We start from the raw sequence: 20569 nt of genomic DNA, 5'->3' as shown, positions 1-20569 counted from the left end.
CCCCAATCTACTAAGGACTCTCCTCTTTCTAGGTAGTACATCCTCTGTTTGGTTATCTCATTCCTTTTGTTCTTCTCTGTCCTTCATGTCAAAAAATTGGGCTCAGAGTAGTGCAGGTCTTGTGGGATTATCAGTAACTACTGTGGGCTCATGTCAGTTCTTGTCAAGAGGAAAGTACCCCAAAATACTCCTTCCCACCTTGTGGATCTTACATTCTTTTCACTCCCTCTTCCACAATGTTCTTTGAGCCTTGGAGGGTATGACTGAGGTGTCTCATTTAGTATTGGACTCTCATCAGCCTCTTATTTTCAGCTTTGATGAACTTTGAGTCTCCACAGTGGTTGCCACCATCTCCATGGAGAAGGTTTTCTGTCCAGCAATGAGAGCAGCTTTATATTCATTCTGCTACTTCCTCTGCAGTGTTCCCTGGGCCTTTGCAGGAATGATGGAGATGATTTGTGTGGTGCTAAACATTGGGATTTCTCTTCTTGTCATTGTGATGAGTCTTGGGATTCCCCATATTTCCCTCCATCTGTGAAAAGAAGGTTCTCAAGCCAAAAGTTCAAACAACATTAACCAAAGAGCATATACATATGCATATACATATATGTATACATATACATCCAGAAGGCTTTTGATGGGCACAAGTGTCTCCATTTAGCCAAAGAACAGTGGTAGGTTCCCTTTGGGGTCTATGACCTTATACACCATATGCTTTTGACTCAGTTATTAATACCAAGCCTGAATTCCTTCCAGCTGAGTGGGCCTCATATTCAGTAAGAGAGCAGGTTATTACCCCTATACTTAACGTGCAGCTATTGCATCTGTGGGTACATCTTGCCTGGGAGGTTGATTTTGTAGCTTTTAGGACTGCTTGTTCAGACTATAGATGACTCCCTCCTCCCACCCAGAAGCTTAGACAACTAGCTAGTAGGGAGATAGCTTCCATCTCAGTTCCAGATTGACTTTTGTGACCACAGTGGTATTTTCTGCAATAGGGTCTTATCATCTAGTTCTGGTGGGTAACCAAGTGCTATGACAATGACTGGAATTTATCTGCAGCAACCAGTGGTATCAGATAAAGCATTCCCCACCTCAGTAGGGTACTTTTGTCCAAACTGTTTCTTAAGATTGTATCTTTTGGGCTGGAGAGATGGCATAATGGTTAAGGTGCTTGCCTGCAAAGCCAAAGGACCCAGGTTTGATTCCCCAGTACCCATGTAAGCCACATGAACAAGGTGGAGCATGCATCTGGAGGTTCGTTGGCAGTGGCTAGAGGCCCTAGTGTGTCCATTCTCCCTCTCTCTCTCTGTCTCTCAGATAAATAAATAAATAAAAATAAAGTATTTAAAAATGTATCTTTTAATTAGCTAATTAAGTAGTAGTTTTCTATGGTACTTATTCATACCATCTTTAGGTTTGTATATGCTTCCTTCCCTCCTTCTGTTTTCCCTGTCTCTCCTTAGACCTTTTCTCCTTCTGACCCTCCACTTGCCTGTCTACTATCCCCTCCCCTAACCCTTTCTTGTTTCTTCTCTCTACAAGCCTCATTATAGCTTCCTGAAGACTGCTACTGATCTGTAGGACAACTTACAAATGGATGTAACTATTCTAAATTAGGATCCCCTTGTGAAAGAAAACGTGCACATCTATCTTTCTGAGCCCTTGTTACCTCATTTAGGAAAATTTTTTCTGGGTCCATCCATTTTCCTGTGAATTTCATAAATGCAATTTTCTTGATTTTAAAACATACTTTTATTATTTATTTGCTAGGACAGGAGAGAGAGATAGAGAAAGAGAAAGGGCATACCAGGGCCTCTTGCTACTGCAAATGGATTCCAGATGAATGTGCTACTTTGTGCATCTGGCTTTACATGGATACTGGAGAATCAAATCAAGGTTATCAGGCTTTGCAAGAAAATGCCTTTAACTGTGGAGCCATCTCTTCAGCCCATAATTTCAATTTTCTTTATCGCTGAATAGAACTTCATTGTGTAAATTTACCATATCTTCATTATCAGTTGATAATCTAGGCTGATTCCATTTCTTAGCTATTGTGAATAGAGTAGCAATAAACATGACTGAGCAAATCTTTCTATAGTAAAGTATAGAGTCCTTAGGGTAGGTGTCCAGGAATGGTCATATGATAGACCTTTTATTAGGTTTTTGAGAAATTTCCATAATAGCTATACCAGTTTAACTCACACCAACAGTGAATAAGGGCTACTCTTTCCCCACACCCTCACCAGCATTTGTTGTCTATCACAGTTACTTTCTTTTTTAATCTTGGTTTTTCGAGGTACAGTCTTACTCTGGCCCAGGCTGACCTGGGATTCACTATGTAGTCTCAGGCTGGCCTTGAACTCACAGCGATCCTCCTACCTCTGCCTCCCAAGTGCTGGGATTAAAGGCATGTGCCCATGCCCGGCTGCAGTTACTTTTTGTTGCTGGGACAAACACCCTACTAGAAGCAGCTTATGAGAGGAAAGGGTTTATTTCAGGCTAACAGAATCCAGGGGAATGCCATCAATGGAAGAAGAAGCTGGCTCACAGCAGAAAGAAAGTGCTGCCAGCAGCAGCAGGTGCCAACAGCCAGGAAACAGCATCAGCCAAAGATCAAACTTTTCTGAACATACCTTTGGGCTGGACTTGAGATCTGTTGCCAGTGATACCACCTCCAGCTGTCTGCTGGAGATGTAAGTAGGAAGCTTAACCTTAATCAAAAATACTATGGGGGACATGCATCACATGCAAGCTACCACATTTTCACTTGATATATTTTTAATTTTGTTTTCATGATAGGGTCTCACTCCAGCCCTTAACAACACTATGTAGTCTCAGGGTGGTCTCAAACTCACAGTCCTAACTCTGGCTCCCAAGTGCTGAGATTAAAGGTGTGTACCACCATGCCCAGCTTTAATTTTTTTTTTTTTTAATGAGCAAGAGAATGAGGGAGAGGGAAGAGAGAATTGGCATGCCAGGACCTCTAGCCACTGCAATCTAACTCTAGATGAATGTGTGACCTTGTGCTTGTATCATCTTGTGCATCTGGCTTATGTGGGATCTAGGGAATCAAACGTGGGTACCTAGGCTTTGCAGGCAGATGCCTTAACTGCTAAGCCATCTCTCTAGCCTGTCATTTGATATTTTGGGTGATAGATATTCTGACTAGAGAGTTGGAATCTCAAAGTATTTTTAATTTGCATCTCCCTGATGGTTCATGATTTTTTAAAAAAGATTTTTATTTATTTATTACAGTCAGAGAGAGAAGGAGAGAGGAGGGAGGGAGGGAGGGAAGGAGAGAGAGAGAGAGAGAATGAGAATGAATGGGTGTGTGCCAGGGCTTCTAGCCACTGCAAACAAACTTCAGATGCATGTGACACCATGGCTTACATGGGACCTGGAAAATCGAAAATGGGTCCTTAGGCTTTGCAGGCATGTGTCTTAACTGCTAAGCCATCTCTCCAGCCCTGGTTAAAGATTTTGAACAGTTTTAAAGATGTTTATTGTACATTTTATTTCTTCCTTTAAGAACTCTCTGTTCAGTTCCTGCCCCATTTTTTGACTGGGTTGGTTTTTTATTGCTTAATTTTTTGAGTTCATTGTATATTCTGGGTTTAATCTCTGTCAGATGCATAGCTGGTAAAGATTTTCTCTCATCCTGTAAGTTGTCTATTGACTCAGTAGATGGTTTGCTTATTTGTAATAATAGCTATTTAGTTTCACGAGATCCCAATGGTTGAGTGTCAATTTCCCTGGGAACTTTACTCTTATTCAGAAAGTCTTTCTCTATATCTATATCTTAGAGTGTTCTTCCTACTTTTTTCTTCTGGCCATTTCACAGTTTTAGGTATTATATTGAGGTATTTGATACATCTGGAGTTGACTTTTGTGTAGAGTGAGAAGAGGGTCTAGATCCATTCTTCCACATGTGGTTAACCCGTTTCTCCAGCATCATTTATTGAAAATGCTGTCTTTTCTCTAGTGTGTGTTTTTGATCACTTTGGAAAGAAAAGGGGTTGCTGTAGTTACTTGAACTTATTCCTGGATTTTCTATTGCATTGATCTAATTGTGTGTTTATTAGGTCAGTTCCATGCTATTTTTAGAACTTATGTATTCACTTGCGTGTGTGTGTGTGTGTGTGTGTGTGTATGAGAGAGAGAGAGAGAGAGAGAGAGAGAGAACATGCCAGGGTCTCTTGCCATGACAATTGAATGCCTGTCTGCCTTTATATGGGTAGCTGAGGAATTGAACTTGGGTAACCTGGCTTTACAAGCGAGGACTTTTAACCTCTGATCCATCTTCCCAGGTTATCATGCTGCTTTTATTAGTATGGCTTTGTAATGTAGCTTGAAATCAGGTGTGGTGATATCACTAACAATATTCTTTTTGCGAAGGACATTTTGGTAGAATATATATTATCTCAATTTTATTATTAACATCTTTTTAACCTCTAATCTTATTGATCATGGATTTCTCTTTCATTTGGTAATTGTCCAGGGGTTTATCAATTGTGTTTATTTTATCAAATAACTAACTTTTTGGGTCATCAGTTAAAAAAAAATTTTATTTATTTATTTTCAAGCAGAGAAAAGAGAGAGAGAGAGAGAGAGAGAGAGAGAGAGGGAGAAAGTAGGAGGAGGGAGAGGAGGATGAAGTGTCAGGGGACTGACTCTCTTCCAGCTTGCAGCCATGTTGCTCCATGATACATAACGGTGTGTGGTGTCTTCAGCAGTAGGGTCTTACCACTAACCTATGGTGGGTCCTCAAGCGCTCAGACATAAATCTATCTTCTTTTGGGAGACCTTGTAGGTCTGTGATCAAAAGCTCATTGTGGATGATAACCACCTGCTGGTACTGGGAGTTATAGGTCAGCACCCAAGAAGAGAAGGGAGAACAGGATAAGTGATATTAAAGAGACAGAGAGATGAAAAAGAAGAGGGAGGGAGGGAGGGAGGGAAGGAGGGAGAGATAGAGAGAGAGAGAAGCAGAAATAGGAGGAGATAATGGACAGTTTTTGTCGTACCCTCTCCAGGGCCTTGTGAATCCAATGTTCCGTCTAAGGGTCTGGTGGAGGTTCAAGCATTTGGTCTTTTAGGATATAGAGTTTTGTGGTGCCATTGCCTTTTGGGTCCAGTTTTGTGTCCCCACTCCCTCTCTTAACCTTTCCTCCCTCCCCACCCTCCCTACACTCCCTATTGTTTGGTCCTTGAGATGCTTGGTAGGTATGTCAGCAGCTTGGGTAGATTCAGGTTAGGAGCTGTAGATCATAATCTGTGTATGTGTGTGAATGCAGGCATGTGTGAGCCATGGTGAGTCTGTGGAGGTCAGAGGACAACTTTCCGATGCTAGTCCTCACCTTCTGCCTTATTTGAGACAGGGTCTTCTTGTTCACTGCTGCATTTTAAGGCTAGTTAGCCTGCAAGCTTTCTAGAAATTTTTTCTGTCTGTGTTTCTCATTTTATCACAGGCATGCTAGGATTACATAAACCTGCCAGAGCTTGTAGGAGCTTGCCAGGGCTTTTGATGTGGGTTCTGGCGATCTGAACTGAGGGTCTTCTGCTTGACTGGTAAGCACTTCATCCACTGGGTCATATCCTCCACCCACGTGAATCATCTTTAATGCTGATCTTGCCCATCAGGGACATTCAAGTTCCTCCTGGTTAAAACTCAAGTCCATGCTTCTTAGGCACTATAGATTGCTGAATAGAGTGAAAATAATTTTAATTAGAATGTAATTCTGAATGATAAATGAACCAGCATTTACAGTACACCTTGACTTGTGCTATTTTCAAGCTTGTTAAGCCCAAGGACTGGGTCTAATCTGAGTTGCTTATAAGAAATATGTGGAACATGGGTCTGACTGATATGAGTCCATTAATTCTCTGTGCTTTATCTTCTTTGTAGGTGGTCCATGAGTGGGAACTTTATAACACAGGATATTATTTAGGCATGTTCATGAATTCTTTTGCTGTCTTTCAGGTATGTTTAGTTTGCTAAATAATTTGAAAATATATTAGTATTTTTGCTATTGCAAACAATTTCATAATTAATGATCATAATGAAATGCTAACCTCTTATTGGATGTGTTACTGCAGGGAACTGTTACATAAATCTAGTCTGAAATGGAGGGATGGTCATCCTTTCAGTTTTTAAAGAAAATGGAAACAAATTGTTACATAGATTAATGCAATTGTCATTTAATAATTTCTTTAAATTATTATTATTATTATTATTATTATTATTATTTTGAGGCAGTGTCTCACTCTAACCCAGGCTGACCTGGAATTCACTGTGTAGTCTCAGGGTGGCCTTAACTTGTGGTGATCTTTCTACCTTAGCCTCCTGAGTACTGGGATTAAAGGTATGTACCACCATATCTAGCTTTTTAAGTTTTAATTTAATTAATTTATTTATTTGAGCGAGAGAAAGAGGCAGACAGAGAGAGAAAGAGAGAGGGAGAGAATTGGCACACCAGGGACTCCAGCCAGTGCAAAAGAACTCCAGATGCATGTGCCTCCTTGTGCAGATGGCTTATGTGGGTCCTGGGGAATTGAACAGGGTTCTCTGACTTTGCAGACAAATGCCTTAACCACTAAGCAATATCTCTAGTCCCCTTCTTTAAATTATTTATTTGACTTTGAAATGGTTGTTTATGTGCATGTCTCTGATAGGGGGGAAGAAGAAAGAAGGGAAAGACAGAGATAGAGACACATATAGACACAGAGAATGATATAGCGAAGCTTTCAAAAATGGGCAATAGTGAATCTAGAGTGTGGGAGATTTCTGTAATTAGAGAAATTTAAGCTTTTTTTTTTTTTTTTTGTTTTTGAGGTAGGGTCTCACTTTAGCCCAGGCTGACCTGGAATTCACTATGTAGTCTCAGGGTAGCCTTGAACTCATGGCAATCCTCCTAAATCTGCCTCCTGAGTGCTGGGATTAAAGGTGTGTGCCACCACACCGGCCTAAGCTTTGGTTTTTATTTCATTTTATTTCTTAATTTTTATTCTCTTTAACTTTCAATTTTGCATACGTATGTATGTGTGTTCACATGTGTGGGTGCACATGTGCTTGTGAATGTGTGTAGGCACATGTGTGTGGGAGAGAGTACCTGTGGAGGCCAGAGATGAAAGTTTGCTGTCATTCTGGATTACTCTCTGTGTTACTGAGGCAGGGTGTCTCATTGAGTGCTCACTGTTGAGCAAGTCGAGCTAGCTAGCTTGTCCTAGGACACCCTGTCTCTGCCTCTCTAGTCCTGAGATTACAGTTAGGCTGCCATGGCCATCTGGCACTTATGTGGATGCTAAGGTTCTGAACTTAGGTCCTCACCCTTGAGTGGTAAACAGCTTTACTAACTGAGCCATCTTGCCAGCCCCTTGATTAAAACAAAATAAAATTAAACTTACCTTTTTTTTCCCCTAGGAATGTGGACTCTGGGTGTTGACAGATGCAAACCTTGTAAAGGATTCTATTGATGGTGTTTGTAAGTAAAATATGGCCATGATTGTAAAATATTTGTGTTTTACCTCAACTTTTTTTTGGTTCATTTTATTTATTTATTTATTTGAGAATGATGGGGGGGGGGGATGAATGGGCGTGCCAGGGCCTCCAGCCACTGCAAACGAACTCCAGATGTGTGTGCCCCCTTGTGCATCTGGCTAACGTAGGTCCTGGGGAACCGAGCCTTGAACCGGGGTCCTTAGGCTTCACAGGCAAGCGCTTAACCACTAAGCCATCTCTCCAGCCCCTTACCTTAACTTTTAAAACAGTACTTGTGTAGGTATAGATGCTTTCTGTTTCATCATGACTATTGTGTGTTACAATGTTTAGACCTTTTAAAAATTTATTGATTTTTAATCTTTTTAATTTTAATTTTATATTTTATTTATTAGAGAGAGAGAGAGAGAGAGAGAGAGAGGGAGAATGGGGTGTACCAGGGCCTTCAGCCACTGTAAACAAACTCCAGATGCATTGCTACCTTGTGCATCTAGTTTATTTGGGTCCTGGGGAATCAAACCTGGGTCCTTTTGCTTTGCAGGCAAGTGCCTTAATCACTGAGTCATCTCTCCAGCCCCCTTTCAATTTTATTTTAAGAGAGAGAAGGAAGCAGATAGAGAGAATGTGTACACCAGGGCCTCTAGCCACTGCCAATGAACTGCAGACATCTTGTGCCTCTGGCTTATGTGGCTACTGTGGAATCGAACCTGGGTCTTTAGGCTTCACAGGCAAGCTCCTTAACAGCTAAGCCACATCTCCATCCCTATTCGGAACTTTTATGTACTTTGAAGTACATCTGGGTTGTGACATTGAGTGTGCATCTGCACTCCTATCTCTATCTCTGAAATGAATGTTTTCCATTTGCTTTCTGTAATTCTCTGAGGTAGTTATAGTTTTGGATCTATTGGAAGAGCCTTTGGTTCTAACTTTTATTACGAACTGTGCTTATATTTTGGAATTAGTTAAAAGGAGCAACATGCTTTTGAAATATTTGTGTTCTCAGATTTTGAATGTTTACATAGAAAATAGCCCAGATGTCACAATGCACCCTCCCTGCCTCCCTTCCTCCCCCCCCCCCACCCACACACACAGCACCTCATCAGCAGTCTGACTTCTTCCTGGCATAGTTTATCTGTACCTCATTATTTCCTGAATTGTTAGAGTTAGCTACTCAGAAATAATAAAAGTGTTTTTTAGGAATAATTCACAAGTGGTTTTGGCTAGAAGAAATGTATGAATAATAGGTTAAGTTAGAAGGTATTCTTGGTTCTTAAAGATAACATTATACATTATATCTTCTTGGAGGCTTCTAGATAGAGGCTGTCACATATCTATCTCTGAAGTCTCTGTTCCTGCCAAGGGTTCTCTGTGCCTCACACTAAGTCCCAGGTCATTTTGTTTTGGGGTGCTTCTTGTCACCACAGGATACCTGAGCCTCTGCCCTGAAGCTTAAAAACTAACTTCATAGCCCTGAAGATGTAGAAAGTTATGATTTCTATGTGTTGAAAACATTGGTACATCTAACTTTCCTTATCACATTCTTTATCTTGCCCCAAGGTCTATCCATTTTTGTTCACTTACATTTATCAAGTCTCACCTACTATCTACTGTGGTGCTTATTTTATTGTTACTGAGGAACTTGGCCCCTAGTATCTATGCATTACATTTTGGCAAATTCAACCAACTGACAATAAAAAATGGTTTCTGTATTTGACATATAGGGAGACTTTTTCTTACTGTTGTACAATGTAACAATTATTTATATAACACATCCTATTAGGTATCAAAAGTAGTCTAGAATATGTAGGTTATTTTATAGAAGGAACTTGATTATTTAGAGCTTTTGGTCCCTCAGGGGTTCCGTGGATGCTGAGGGGTGGCTGTCCTTATTGTATCCTTTGCCTGAAACACTTCTACGTTTTCATAAACACACCAGGAACCTTATATTCTCACCAGCATATTATGGCTGTAGGAGCTTTTCATGTGGTGGACCTTCTTTTTCTGCATCTCTCTTTGGCCATTTTCTGACCTTGTTCAGTGGTCCTTAGTTAAGGACCCCTTATCAAGGGCTTGGGGAGATGGCTCAGTCAGTAAAGTGCTTGCCATATATACTCATAAGGACTAGAGTTTAGATCCTAGCCTGGCTTTTACATGGGTGCTGGTGTAGAGGACCTCCTTGCCCAGTAGTTTCCTTGTAGCTTGTAGTTGCCACATTGTTTGGATAAACAAATAAATGAACAAAAACCTTCAGCGGTTTAAATTTAAAATTTTAAAAATTTAAAAGACTTACTCTTATATTTCAAAATAAGAACTGAGTCATTCTTTCTCTTCTCATTTGTGTCTACTTTTATCCATTTATTTTTAGATGAGACTGCAGAATATGCTGAGAGGTTTATGGAAGAGAATGAAGGATACTCGATAGATATGCATGACTTTTCTTCAGTTAGAAATCCACATGTCAGAAAGCATTTTCCAGAGACTTGGATTTGGCTGGACACCAACATGGGGTAAAGATTTGTAGCATTGTTGGTCCCTTTGTATTTTTCTTAGTGTATATTTTGAATGTCTTCCCACTTTCTAATATTTATGTACATTCATAGTGTGCTGATAAACCAAGTAGACCAAGAGGTCTTGGTTTTTTAAAACTAATTTTAATTTGCTTATTTGGAGAGAGAGAGGAGAGATAGAGAGAGAATGAATGAAAGTGGGTAGGCCAGAGCCTCTGTCTTCTGCAAACAAATTCCAGATGCATGTACCACTTTGTGCATCTGGCTTTATGTGGGTACTGGGGAATTGAAACTGGATTCTTAGGCTTTGTAGACAAGAACCTTGACCACTAAGCCATTTCTCCAGCCCATCTTGCTTTGTAGAATGCTGTTGATTGATTCTAACTATAGTACTTGATGGCACCACATAATTGAGACATATTTTCTCATAAGAGAAAATAAACCTTGAAGTCTCAGGGATCTTGTTGGAGGAAATGGCAGAGGGTCACTTGTTGCCCCCAAGCAGAAGGCACACATGATAGTTTTGTGGTGCCAAGGTGTCACCTGAACACTCCTCATAGGACATCCACATTTGCAACAGGGAGAGAGGGTGGGGTGGTGGCATTCAGCTCAATGCTTATACTCTGTGCTACTTGATAATTGAACTGATAAGTTGTGAAATCTATGTAGTATTTTATAGTCAGCTATTAGGAATACTTGAAGTAAGATACATGTCAAATTTCAAAAGATGCATAACATTGGCAGGGATACAGACAAATAAACTTCTTTGTTAACTGAGAAGGAAATAGTAGCGCATCTTGAAAATATGTATGCTTTTATGGGATGGGGAGATGGCTCAGCTGTTAAAGGCACTTGCTTGCAAAGCCTGCTGGTCTGAGTTCATTTTCCTAGTATCCATATAAACCCAGATGAACAAAGTGGCACATGCGTCTGGAGTTCACTGGCAGTGGTACGAGGCCCTGGCATGCCCATGTTCTCCCTCCCCCTATCATGTGCACACAAATAAGGAAAAAAATGTTTTCTTATTTTCTTCAGATTTTAATTTTATTTATGAGAGAGAGAGATAGAGAGAATGGGCACATCAGGGCTTCTAGTCACTGCAAATGAACTCCAGATGCATGCACCACCTTGTAAATCTGGCTCACATGGTACCTGGAGAATCAAACCTGGGTTCTTAGACTTGGCAGGCAAATGCTTTAACCACTAAGCCATCTCTTCAGCCCCCAAAATATTTTCTACAAAAGAAAATATGAAGCTGGAGAGGTGGATTAACAGTTAAGGTACTTGCCTGCAAAGCCAAATGAGCAAGGTTCACTTCCCCAGGACCTATGCAAAGCCAGATGCACAAGGTTGCTCATGTACCTGGAGCTCATTTGCAGTGGCTATAGGCTCTGGTGCACCCATTCTCTCTCTTTCTGTGCCTCTTTCTTTCTCTCTGTCTCTCAAATAAATAAAAATAAAATATTAAAGAAAAGAAAATATGGGAGCTGAGAGATTGCTTAGTGGTTAAGGTGCTTACCTGCAGAGCCTAACAACCAGAAGTCATTTCCCCAATATCCACGTAATGCCAGATGCACAAAGTGGCACATGCATTTGGAGTCCGCTTGCAGTGGCTAGAGGCCCCAGTACACCCATTCTCTCTGTCTACCTCTGCTTGCAAATAAATAAGTAAAAAAATTTTAAAAGGAAATATACTATTAAAACAATCATAAAAATATAATAATCATTGCAAAGATATAAAAATTGTAGATTTAATTGGAATATAGGTCAGTATGAGGTATTACGACATTATGAATTGTTTCTTTTCTTTTCTTTTTTTTTTTTTTTGTTTTTTCGAGGTAGGGTCTCACTCTAGCCCAGGCTGACCTGGAATTCACTATGGAGTCTCAGGGAGGCCTCGAACTCACAGTGATCTTCCTACCTCTGCCTCCTGAGTGCTGGTATTAAAGGCATGCGCCACCACGCCCAGCTAATGAATTGATTCTTGAGAACTTGGCAACCATAATTTTTTTCCAAGGTAGGGTCTCCCTCTAGCCCAGGTTGACTTGGAATTCAGTTTGTAGTCTCAGGGTAGCTTTGAACTCACAACAATCCTCCTCCTTCTGCCTCCCAAGTGCTGGGATTAAAGGCATGCGCCACCATGCCTGGTAGCAGCTATATTAAAAAAATATATTGACACCTTCCATACATATAGACAATGTATCCTGGCCTCAAAGTATCTCTCTTTTTTTAAAATTTTTTATTTATTTATTTGATAGCGATAGACACAGAGAGAAAGACGGATAGAGGGAGAGAGAGAGAATGGGCGTGCCAGGGCTTCCAGCCTCTGCAAACGAACTCCAGACACGTGCGCCCCCTTGTGCATCTGGCTAATGTGGGACCTGGGGAGCCGAGCCTTGAATCGGGGTCCTTAGGCTTCACAGGCAAGCGCTTAACCGCTAAGCCATCTCTCCAGCCCAAAGTATCTCTTTTTAATGCTAAGTTATTTTACATTTAGATATATATATGATATAGAAAAATTAAAATTCTTCCAAAAATAGTTTAGGCTATGTGACTTGTTTTGAAGTATATCATTTGATTTTGTAATTTCTGTATTAATCATAACTTCAGATCCAAGATTTACCATGAATTTGAAGTAACTGTACCTGACTCTATCACTTCTTGGGTGGCTTCTGCTTTTGTGATCTCAGAAGATTCAGGTCTTGGATTAACAACTGCCCCAGTAGAGGTAACATAGTGAAGGATTCTTGCTAATATTACAATACCATGAAGTGAAGGAAGTTTCAGCTGCTCAATAATTAAAAAAGTGTTTATTAATTGCTGTGTTTATCAGAATTTAGAGATTATTTTGCTTTACCTTTCTGCTTTTTATCTGTGTTGAATATTTGAATATAAACTGTATTAAATTAGTAGATTTGGGTATAAAGTAAATTAAAAATCTGAGGCAATAGCTTCCAGTTGAGTGGAGCTTTGCTGTCTAATATCCTAGCAGACATTGCTTTCCATTTCTTATCAAATTGCATCACATCTTGTTTTCCAGTTACTAAGCAATACAATGGCCACAAGTGGCCTTAGATTAATACCTCACTTTCTCTTTACCATTCCAATGTGAAATTCATAGAAAACATAACATCCATACATATATAATTAAAAAAGATATGATGCACTAAATAAAATAGGAAGGTAAAATAAAAGTGAAGTAATATAAACTAACATAATATATATTTTAATATGTGTCAGAAACTGTTGTACTACAAGGTAGAGTGGTAGAGTGACATACTTACATGTTTATGCCATGCACAGGAGCACCTTGTGTTTAACAGTCACAAATTGCAGGTTTGTGTGCATGTAGTATGTCAACAACTCAAATTCCTTGAATGGTGTTGCCTGTGGTGATGAAGATTTATGAAAAGATGAACAACTGTTCAGAAAGTTATGAACAAAACAAGGTGCAATCTGGTTTGATTCAAAGTAGTTTCTGTCATGACAAATTCAATCTGCATTGGAATGTACTTTGGGTTTATATACAAGCTGTAATTATGTAGCAAGTGCAGGTAGTTTATCTATATGAATGTGTAAATAAAAATTCAGTCTTTTATATAGATACCTACATTATATGATCTATGTAATACACCTTGCAACACAGTGTATTTGCTGTGCCAGGAATAACAGATCACCTGCTGTGAGGAACAAATGAAGTATGATGAAGAATAGGAGGTAATTGTTCATGTTTAGGGCATGAATATCTGAGTATGGCAGAACTATACTCCACCAAGTGCCCACAGCACCTTTCAATCACTGTGACAACCTGAAATGTCCTCTCTTCAGATGTTCATACAGCCTTCTAGAAGGAATCATTGCTTCCAGAGGCCACTGGCCTCAGGTAACCAAGGCTTATCAAGGAGGGGCTGGGCCTCCTCTGCAGGTGTTGGTCAGTGGTTTCAGAATTGTGTCACCAAGGAGGAGAACATGTGTATGTGCACATGTTAGAAGGGAGCAAGCGTAGGTCACTGGCTTGGATACATGGGGATTTCCCACACTATCTAAAATAGGGACTGTTTAATTGGATATTGCCATTTCCACCTCCCTGCCCATTCTTGTAGCACAGTTTACTACCAAACTCCCTTCACTAGGCCAGAAGTGGAGTGTTAGTGAAACTTGTCACTCGTGTTGCACAGTACCTAAACTTGTGAGGGACGGGGGTTTTAAAGTGGATAGTGAAATTGATAGGATAACAGAGGGAACGGGTGGGATCCATTTCTGCTTCTTGTATTAGTTACAGAGCTCTGAATACCAGTTTTTATGTTTTATGAACCCTTTTAGGGGTATAATACTTCAATGAATAATTTTATGTAATGCATGGCTCCTACAGTGAGCAGTAATCCTGATGTCAGATAACAAGTCAGCCTGCCTTATTTAATTTGGAATAAGCTGTTATTTTGATTTCTGTTGGAAGACAAGTGAATGTCTCTAGTTGCTTGAAGTTGTATGTAATATGAAAATATTTTTATCTGAATAAAATATGTACTCACTGTGTTCTTTCTAGCTTCAAGCCTTTCAACCATTTTTCATTTTTTTGAACCTTCCTTACTCTGTTATCAGAGGTGAAGAATTTGCTTTGGAAGTAACCATATTCAATTACTTGAAAGATGCCATTGAGGTAACATATTCAAGCTTTTGTGGGTTATTTATGCTTCAGGAGAAAATACAGAGGAATTGACTAGGTTGTATAGTACTAGGCATCAGGGCCTCCCAACATTTGTACATTGCTGGGAGATTGAAACAGGAAGTACTTTATCAGTGAGCTCTTATGACTTCATTTCCTTTTGTTTTTCTTTGAGGTAGTTTATCACTCTAGCCCAAGCAGGCCTGCCACTCACTCTGTAGTCCCAGGGTGGCCTTGAATTCACAGGGATCCTCCGTCCTGTGCCTCCTGAGTGCTGGTATTAAAGGCATGTGCCACCTTGCCTGGCCTTCTGTTTTTTGATAACGTATTACCACGTCTCCATATTCCCTCCCTAGTTTCCCAGCACAGATCCCTCCCTTTAGATTTCTTCATATCTTGGGGGTCATACCTTTCTCTCTCCTACTTCCTGGCATTTCCTCCTGGTCCTCCATGTCTAGAATGTGCGGCTCCTTCTCAATGCTGTCTTGTACCCACTGCTGTTGGCAATAATTTATTCACTTCATGACTTGGCTGGCAGCTAAGATTCCTTTCCCCAGGCATCTCACTCACTCACATATGTTTACAGTCCCTATGGTCATTCAGTGTTTTATGTTTATTTTCTGAGTCTTGTGGCTATGTCTCCTTAACTAGTAGGCTGCCTGTAAGATAGGATTAAGCTGCTGTGTCACGTCTACAGTAATGTTAATCAAATCATTGATTTTCTGCCCCAGACTAATTAAGGATATGTATTATCTTTATTACATGAAATGCCATAATTTCTTTGTTTTTATTTTTTATTTATTTGAGAGAGAGATCGAGAGAGAGAGAGCGCACAAGAGAGAGAGTGTGAGTGAGCATGCCAGGGCCTCCAGCCACTGCAAATGAACTCTAGATGCATGCACCTCCTTGTACATATGGCTTATGTGGGTCCTGGGGAATTGAACTGCGGTCCTTTGGCTTTGCAGACAAATGCCTTAACTGCTAAGCCATCTTTTCCAGCCCCATAATTTCTTTTAGTACTCATATTCATATAGTAAAATGTTTTTATTTAACTTTTTTCTTCATTTATTAGTTTTGGTGTTGGAGATTGAACACAGAGCTTTGCTCATGTTAAGCAGACAACCTACCACTGGGCTGCATTTTCAGAAACTTAATACCCAGACTGCCACTTGCAAGGAAAGAACTTAATTGTTTCCTTATCCCTAAAGTGGGAGTTATAAGTATTATATAAACAAAATTTATTATGAGAGGTGAGAAAAACAAATTGGAGAATATATGAATATAAGACTTCTGCAGGGCATGGTGGGTGGTGGGCACATGTAGTCCTAGCACTCAGGAGGCAGAGGCCTGAGGGTTGCCATAAGTTCAAGGTCAGTATGATATACATAGTGAGTTCCAGGTCAGCCAAGGCTATGTAGTGAAACCCTGTCTAAAAATAATAAAAGGTAGGGTATAGAAATATAGTACTCTTTTAAAAAACATTTTATTTATTTATGAGAGAGAGAGAGAGAGAGAGAGGCAGGCAGATAGAGAGAATGGGCACACCAGGGCCTCTAACTGCCACCAATGCACTCCAGATGCATGTGCCACCTTGTATATCTGGTTTGTGTGGGTACTGGGAAATCAAACAAGACTCCTTGGGCTTGGCAGGCAAGCACCTTAACCACTAAGCAATCTCTCCAGCCCTAGGAATAAATACAGTACTCTTGATGGAAATAAGACTTGCAGCATTGGCATTACAAAAGTTTGTAAGCAAGATACCTTCAGAACTGATGACTGAACCACATTGTTCTTGGAATAATTTTTGCAGAGACTTTCGATGTACATAATAATATTTTGTCCTGTTTGTCTCATGCTTTCCTAATTGGACCTGTGTCCCAGTTATATCAGTCTGGTAGTGAGAATCACATATGAAATAGCCTTTTTGTCACAATGGCCTTGCATAAGAAGATTTATTGTTAGCAAAAGGACTGGAAATGAAGCCAAAGAATGCCTTTTCCCAATATATACTGAGGCAGAAGAGGAAGCCCATCAAAAGTGTAGTCACCGTCTCCGCCCCCCACCCCTTGCCTTGTTTCCTCTTCTCAGTGAGATCTTTGTCTTATTTTTCTCTTCTAGAGCCTCACGGGTTTAACAGCATTGGAAACAGTGATAATAAAACACTGATCTGAAGAGCATTTGTTACACAAAACAATTTTCTTTCCTTCCAGGTTAAGGTAATCATTGAGAAAAGTGACAGTTTTGATATTTTGTTGACTACAAATGAAATCAATGCCACAGGCCACCAGCAGACCCTTCTGGTTCCCAGGGAGGATGGGACCACCCTTCTCTTTCCTGTGAAGCCAATGCGTCTAGGAGAAATTCCCATCACAGTGGTAGCTATTTCACCCAGTGCTTCTGATGCTGTAACCCAGAAGATCTTAGTGAAGGTGAGATTTGTAGTCAGAACATAAAGGAAAAGAAAGCACCTGCTTGTTTTCTCCATTAAATTTGTTGATAAACCTAGGTGGTCATATCTTCCATTTTCTCATCTATATAAAAAATGTAGTAGATAAGTGCTTTAGAAATAGTTGCCAGTTTCCTCTAGGACTGCTGTTTACTCCAATAGTCATCTCCATCTACAGGCTGGGTTATTTTGACTTGTGAGGAGATATTCTGCATAAAAAGATAGCCAGCACAGTGCATAAGCACTCTTGTCTGGGGTGAGATTGCCTTTGGTTTGAATCTCTACCTGTTAAATGTGATATTTAGATAAGTTATTTAATGTAGTACCTACTCCAAAGGGTTCTCCTTATCACATTTTCACCGTCTTCTTTGTCATTCCCATTTCTGTTCCACAAAATGTTTTCTTAATTTAAGTAGAAAGTGAATGCTGAACACATTTGAAGTCAGAATCAAGAAATGGTGTCCTTGCCGGGCGTGGTGGCGCACGCCTTTAATCCCAGCACTCGGGAGGCAGAGGTAGGAGGATCGCCATGAGTTCAAGGCCACCCTGAGATGACAGAGTTAATTCCAGGTCAGCCTGGACCAGAGTGAGACCCTACCTCGAAAAACCAAAAAAAAAAAAAAAAAAAAAAAAAAAAAAAGAAATGGTGTCCTTATCTAGCTGTACCTAAGCTGCAGCCACACCAGGCTAAATGGTTGCCTTCATATCTGCACTCAGTCCTCTGAAAATAGATAAGCAGAAGTCAAGTTAATTGTGTTCCCTTCCTCTTACAGGCTGAAGGAATAGAAAAATCATATTCCCAGTCCATCTTATTAGACTTGACTGACAACAAACTGAAGACTACCTTGCAAACTTTGAGCTTCACACTTCCTGCTAATGCAGTCAGTGGTAGTGAAAGAGCCCAGATCATTGTGATTGGTAAGAATATTACCATCTACTGGGTGGCATTTGGATAGGATAATATCTATTTATGCATGTCTTATTTAGTCTTAATAAGAAGAGATTGTGAAAAGTACTGTTTACTGTTTATAATAAAAAGGTCAGCAAACTGTATATCCTATACTGGGGTACTTTTAAACATTCAATGTGCAAATCACTTATGGGTCTTGTTTAAAGAAATTTTGTTTTAGTATGCCTGGATGCCTAGGTCACAGTTGGGGGTCCCTCCCTCCCATTCTCCCTCCTTCCATTTCTCCCTTCCTCAATTCCTCCTTCTCTCCCTTCTCCTGATGAAGAGGGATGTGATGTCCTCTCCTGCAGTGGGGCAGAGGGAAAGGGATGAGCGCTTTCTTACTTTGCCTTTATTCTGTCCAAGCCCTCAGTAAAGTGGAGGGTACACAGCATGGTTTTGAGGGTAGTTTGCCTCATTCACTCTTATCCCAAAGCAGTCTTATAGATAGCTTTAGAAACTAAGTTGAATCTCAGCATGCTGTGTCCCACTCAGGTTGATACATAAAGCTAATTCCAGATGGTTTATGTATTTAGTTATTTGTGTTTTACATATAACTGAAGATGTCTTGATTAGTGACATCTACATAGTTTAAGTCTTTAAGGTGTCAAGGTTTATGATACTTTTTTCAGACTTCTAACATTTTAGCTATAGAATATCATGTTGTTATTATCATTATTATTTTGCTTTTTTGAGGTAGGGTCTCACTCTAGGTCAGGCTGACCTAGAAACTACTGTGTAGTCTCAGGGTAGCCTCGAACTCATGCAATCCTCCTACCTCTGCTTCCCGAGTGCTGGGATTAAAGGTGTGCACCACCACACCTGGCTATTATTATTTTTTAATTGTAACTCCAAACAGGCATAGGACTTTATTTGGAGCATTAGGTAGAATTCTTTTTATTCCCCTCACTAATGGGTACTGAACTAGGGTCTTGGGCTTGCGAAGCAAACATGCTAGCACTGAGCTAAATTGTCAACTCCCCTGCCCTCAGATAGAATTCTTAAGAAGAATTAAATAAGTGTTGTACTGAGGACAATAAATTCTGCTTTACCAGGTCTTGCAGTGTTGGGATGCTGGGGGATGTAGTATACACATGGGGGTATACACATACCATAGCACAGACACATATGTACACATATAACACATGCATGCATACACATCTATCTACATACTGCATTGTTATTGTTTTCATCCAGGAACTTGGTGTAAAGGTTCTCTCTCTTTTTTCTGTAAATATTTTATTTTTACTTATTTACTTGAGAGGAGAGAGAGAGAGAGAGAGAGAGAGAGAGAGAGCTTCCAGACACTGTGAACAAACTCCAGATGCGTGCGCCCCCTTGTGCATCTGGCTTACATGGGTCCTTGGGAATTGAGCCTGGGTTCTTTGGCTTTGCAGGCAAGCACCTTAACTTCTAAGCCATCTCTCCAGCTCTAAGGTTCTCTTCTGTTGTTTGCTGCAATGACAGAGGAAGACTAATGCCAACCTGTGAATGTTACTGAGCAGTTACTAATAAATATTTTCTACTTTCAGGAGACATTCTTGGTCCTTCCATCAATGGCTTAGCCTCACTGATTCGGATGCCTTATGGTTGTGGTGAGCAGAACATGATAAATTTCGCTCCAAATATTTACATTTTGGATTATCTGACTAAACAGAAACAACTGACAGATAGTTTGAAGGAGAAAGCCCTTTCCTTTATGAGGCAAGGTAAGCATTTAGAGTATACTTTTTTTTTTGTTGTTGTTTTTCATGGTAGGGTCTCATTCTAGTCCAGGCTGACCTGGAATTCACTATGTCATTTCAGGGTGGCCTTGAACTCACAGTGATCCTCCTACCTCTGCCTCCCAAGTGCTGGGATTAAAGGTGTGCACTACCATGCTGGGATTAGAGCACACTTTTAGTTGTTAAAAAGGAAAATTTGTCTTTGTCTACAGGTGCATCCTCCCAGGCCATGCTTCAGAACAAGTGGATTTTGCCTGTGGACATGGTTGTGGGCTGGATGGTGTAAAGTGCTGGGGATGCCGGCAGTGAGGCTGGCAGTGGTGTTCCTGCAGCTCACATCACTTCACCAATGGCTGCTTTGGTGTTAATAATGGCTAAAACAATTAGTTTTTGAAGGGGTTTATAAGAAGGGATTTGAAATTTCAAACTTTAGAAGAATCTAAAATCCCCTCTCTATCTCTCTGTTTGCAAATAAATAAATATTTTTTTTTAAAAAAGTGGATAAAAGGGGATGGAGAGATGGCTTAGTGGTTAAGGTGTCTGCTTGCAAAGCCTACCAGCCTGGGTTTGATTCCTCAGTACCCATGTAAAGTCAGATGCACAGAGTGGTGCATGCATCTGGAGTTCATTTGAGTAGCTGGAGGTCCTGGCATGCCCATTCTATCTCTCTCTGCTTGTGAAATGAATAAATAATTAATTAAAAAGTAAAAATCTAAAATCATTTTCATAAACATTTGTGGACATTTATTCCCTACATGTTTTTTAAATTTTAATTATTT

At 40.1% G+C, this 20569-nt stretch overlaps 1 protein-coding gene across 3 annotated transcripts in view; it reads left to right on the top strand.

Moving 5' to 3' along the window:
• Cd109 (CD109 molecule) overlaps positions 1-20569 on the top strand; it is a 289871-nt gene that overhangs the window by 154674 nt on the left and 114628 nt on the right. For all 3 annotated transcript variants that reach the window (XM_045160121.1, XM_045160120.1, XM_004660405.2), the window contains 8 exons: positions 5909-5983; positions 7424-7484; positions 9864-10005; positions 12616-12733; positions 14552-14665; positions 16882-17100; positions 17891-18035; positions 19599-19775. In XM_045160121.1, the coding sequence (XP_045016056.1) occupies positions 5909-5983; positions 7424-7484; positions 9864-10005; positions 12616-12733; positions 14552-14665; positions 16882-17100; positions 17891-18035; positions 19599-19775 (1051 nt within the window). The remainder of the gene's footprint in view (positions 1-5908; positions 5984-7423; positions 7485-9863; positions 10006-12615; positions 12734-14551; positions 14666-16881; positions 17101-17890; positions 18036-19598; positions 19776-20569) is intronic.

Source organism: Jaculus jaculus, chromosome 10 (genome assembly GCF_020740685.1).
Source record: "Jaculus jaculus isolate mJacJac1 chromosome 10, mJacJac1.mat.Y.cur, whole genome shotgun sequence".
NCBI lineage: Eukaryota > Metazoa > Chordata > Mammalia > Rodentia > Dipodidae > Jaculus > Jaculus jaculus.
Note: the sequence above shows the minus strand (reverse complement) of the source record. Positions and strands in the feature narration are given on the sequence as shown.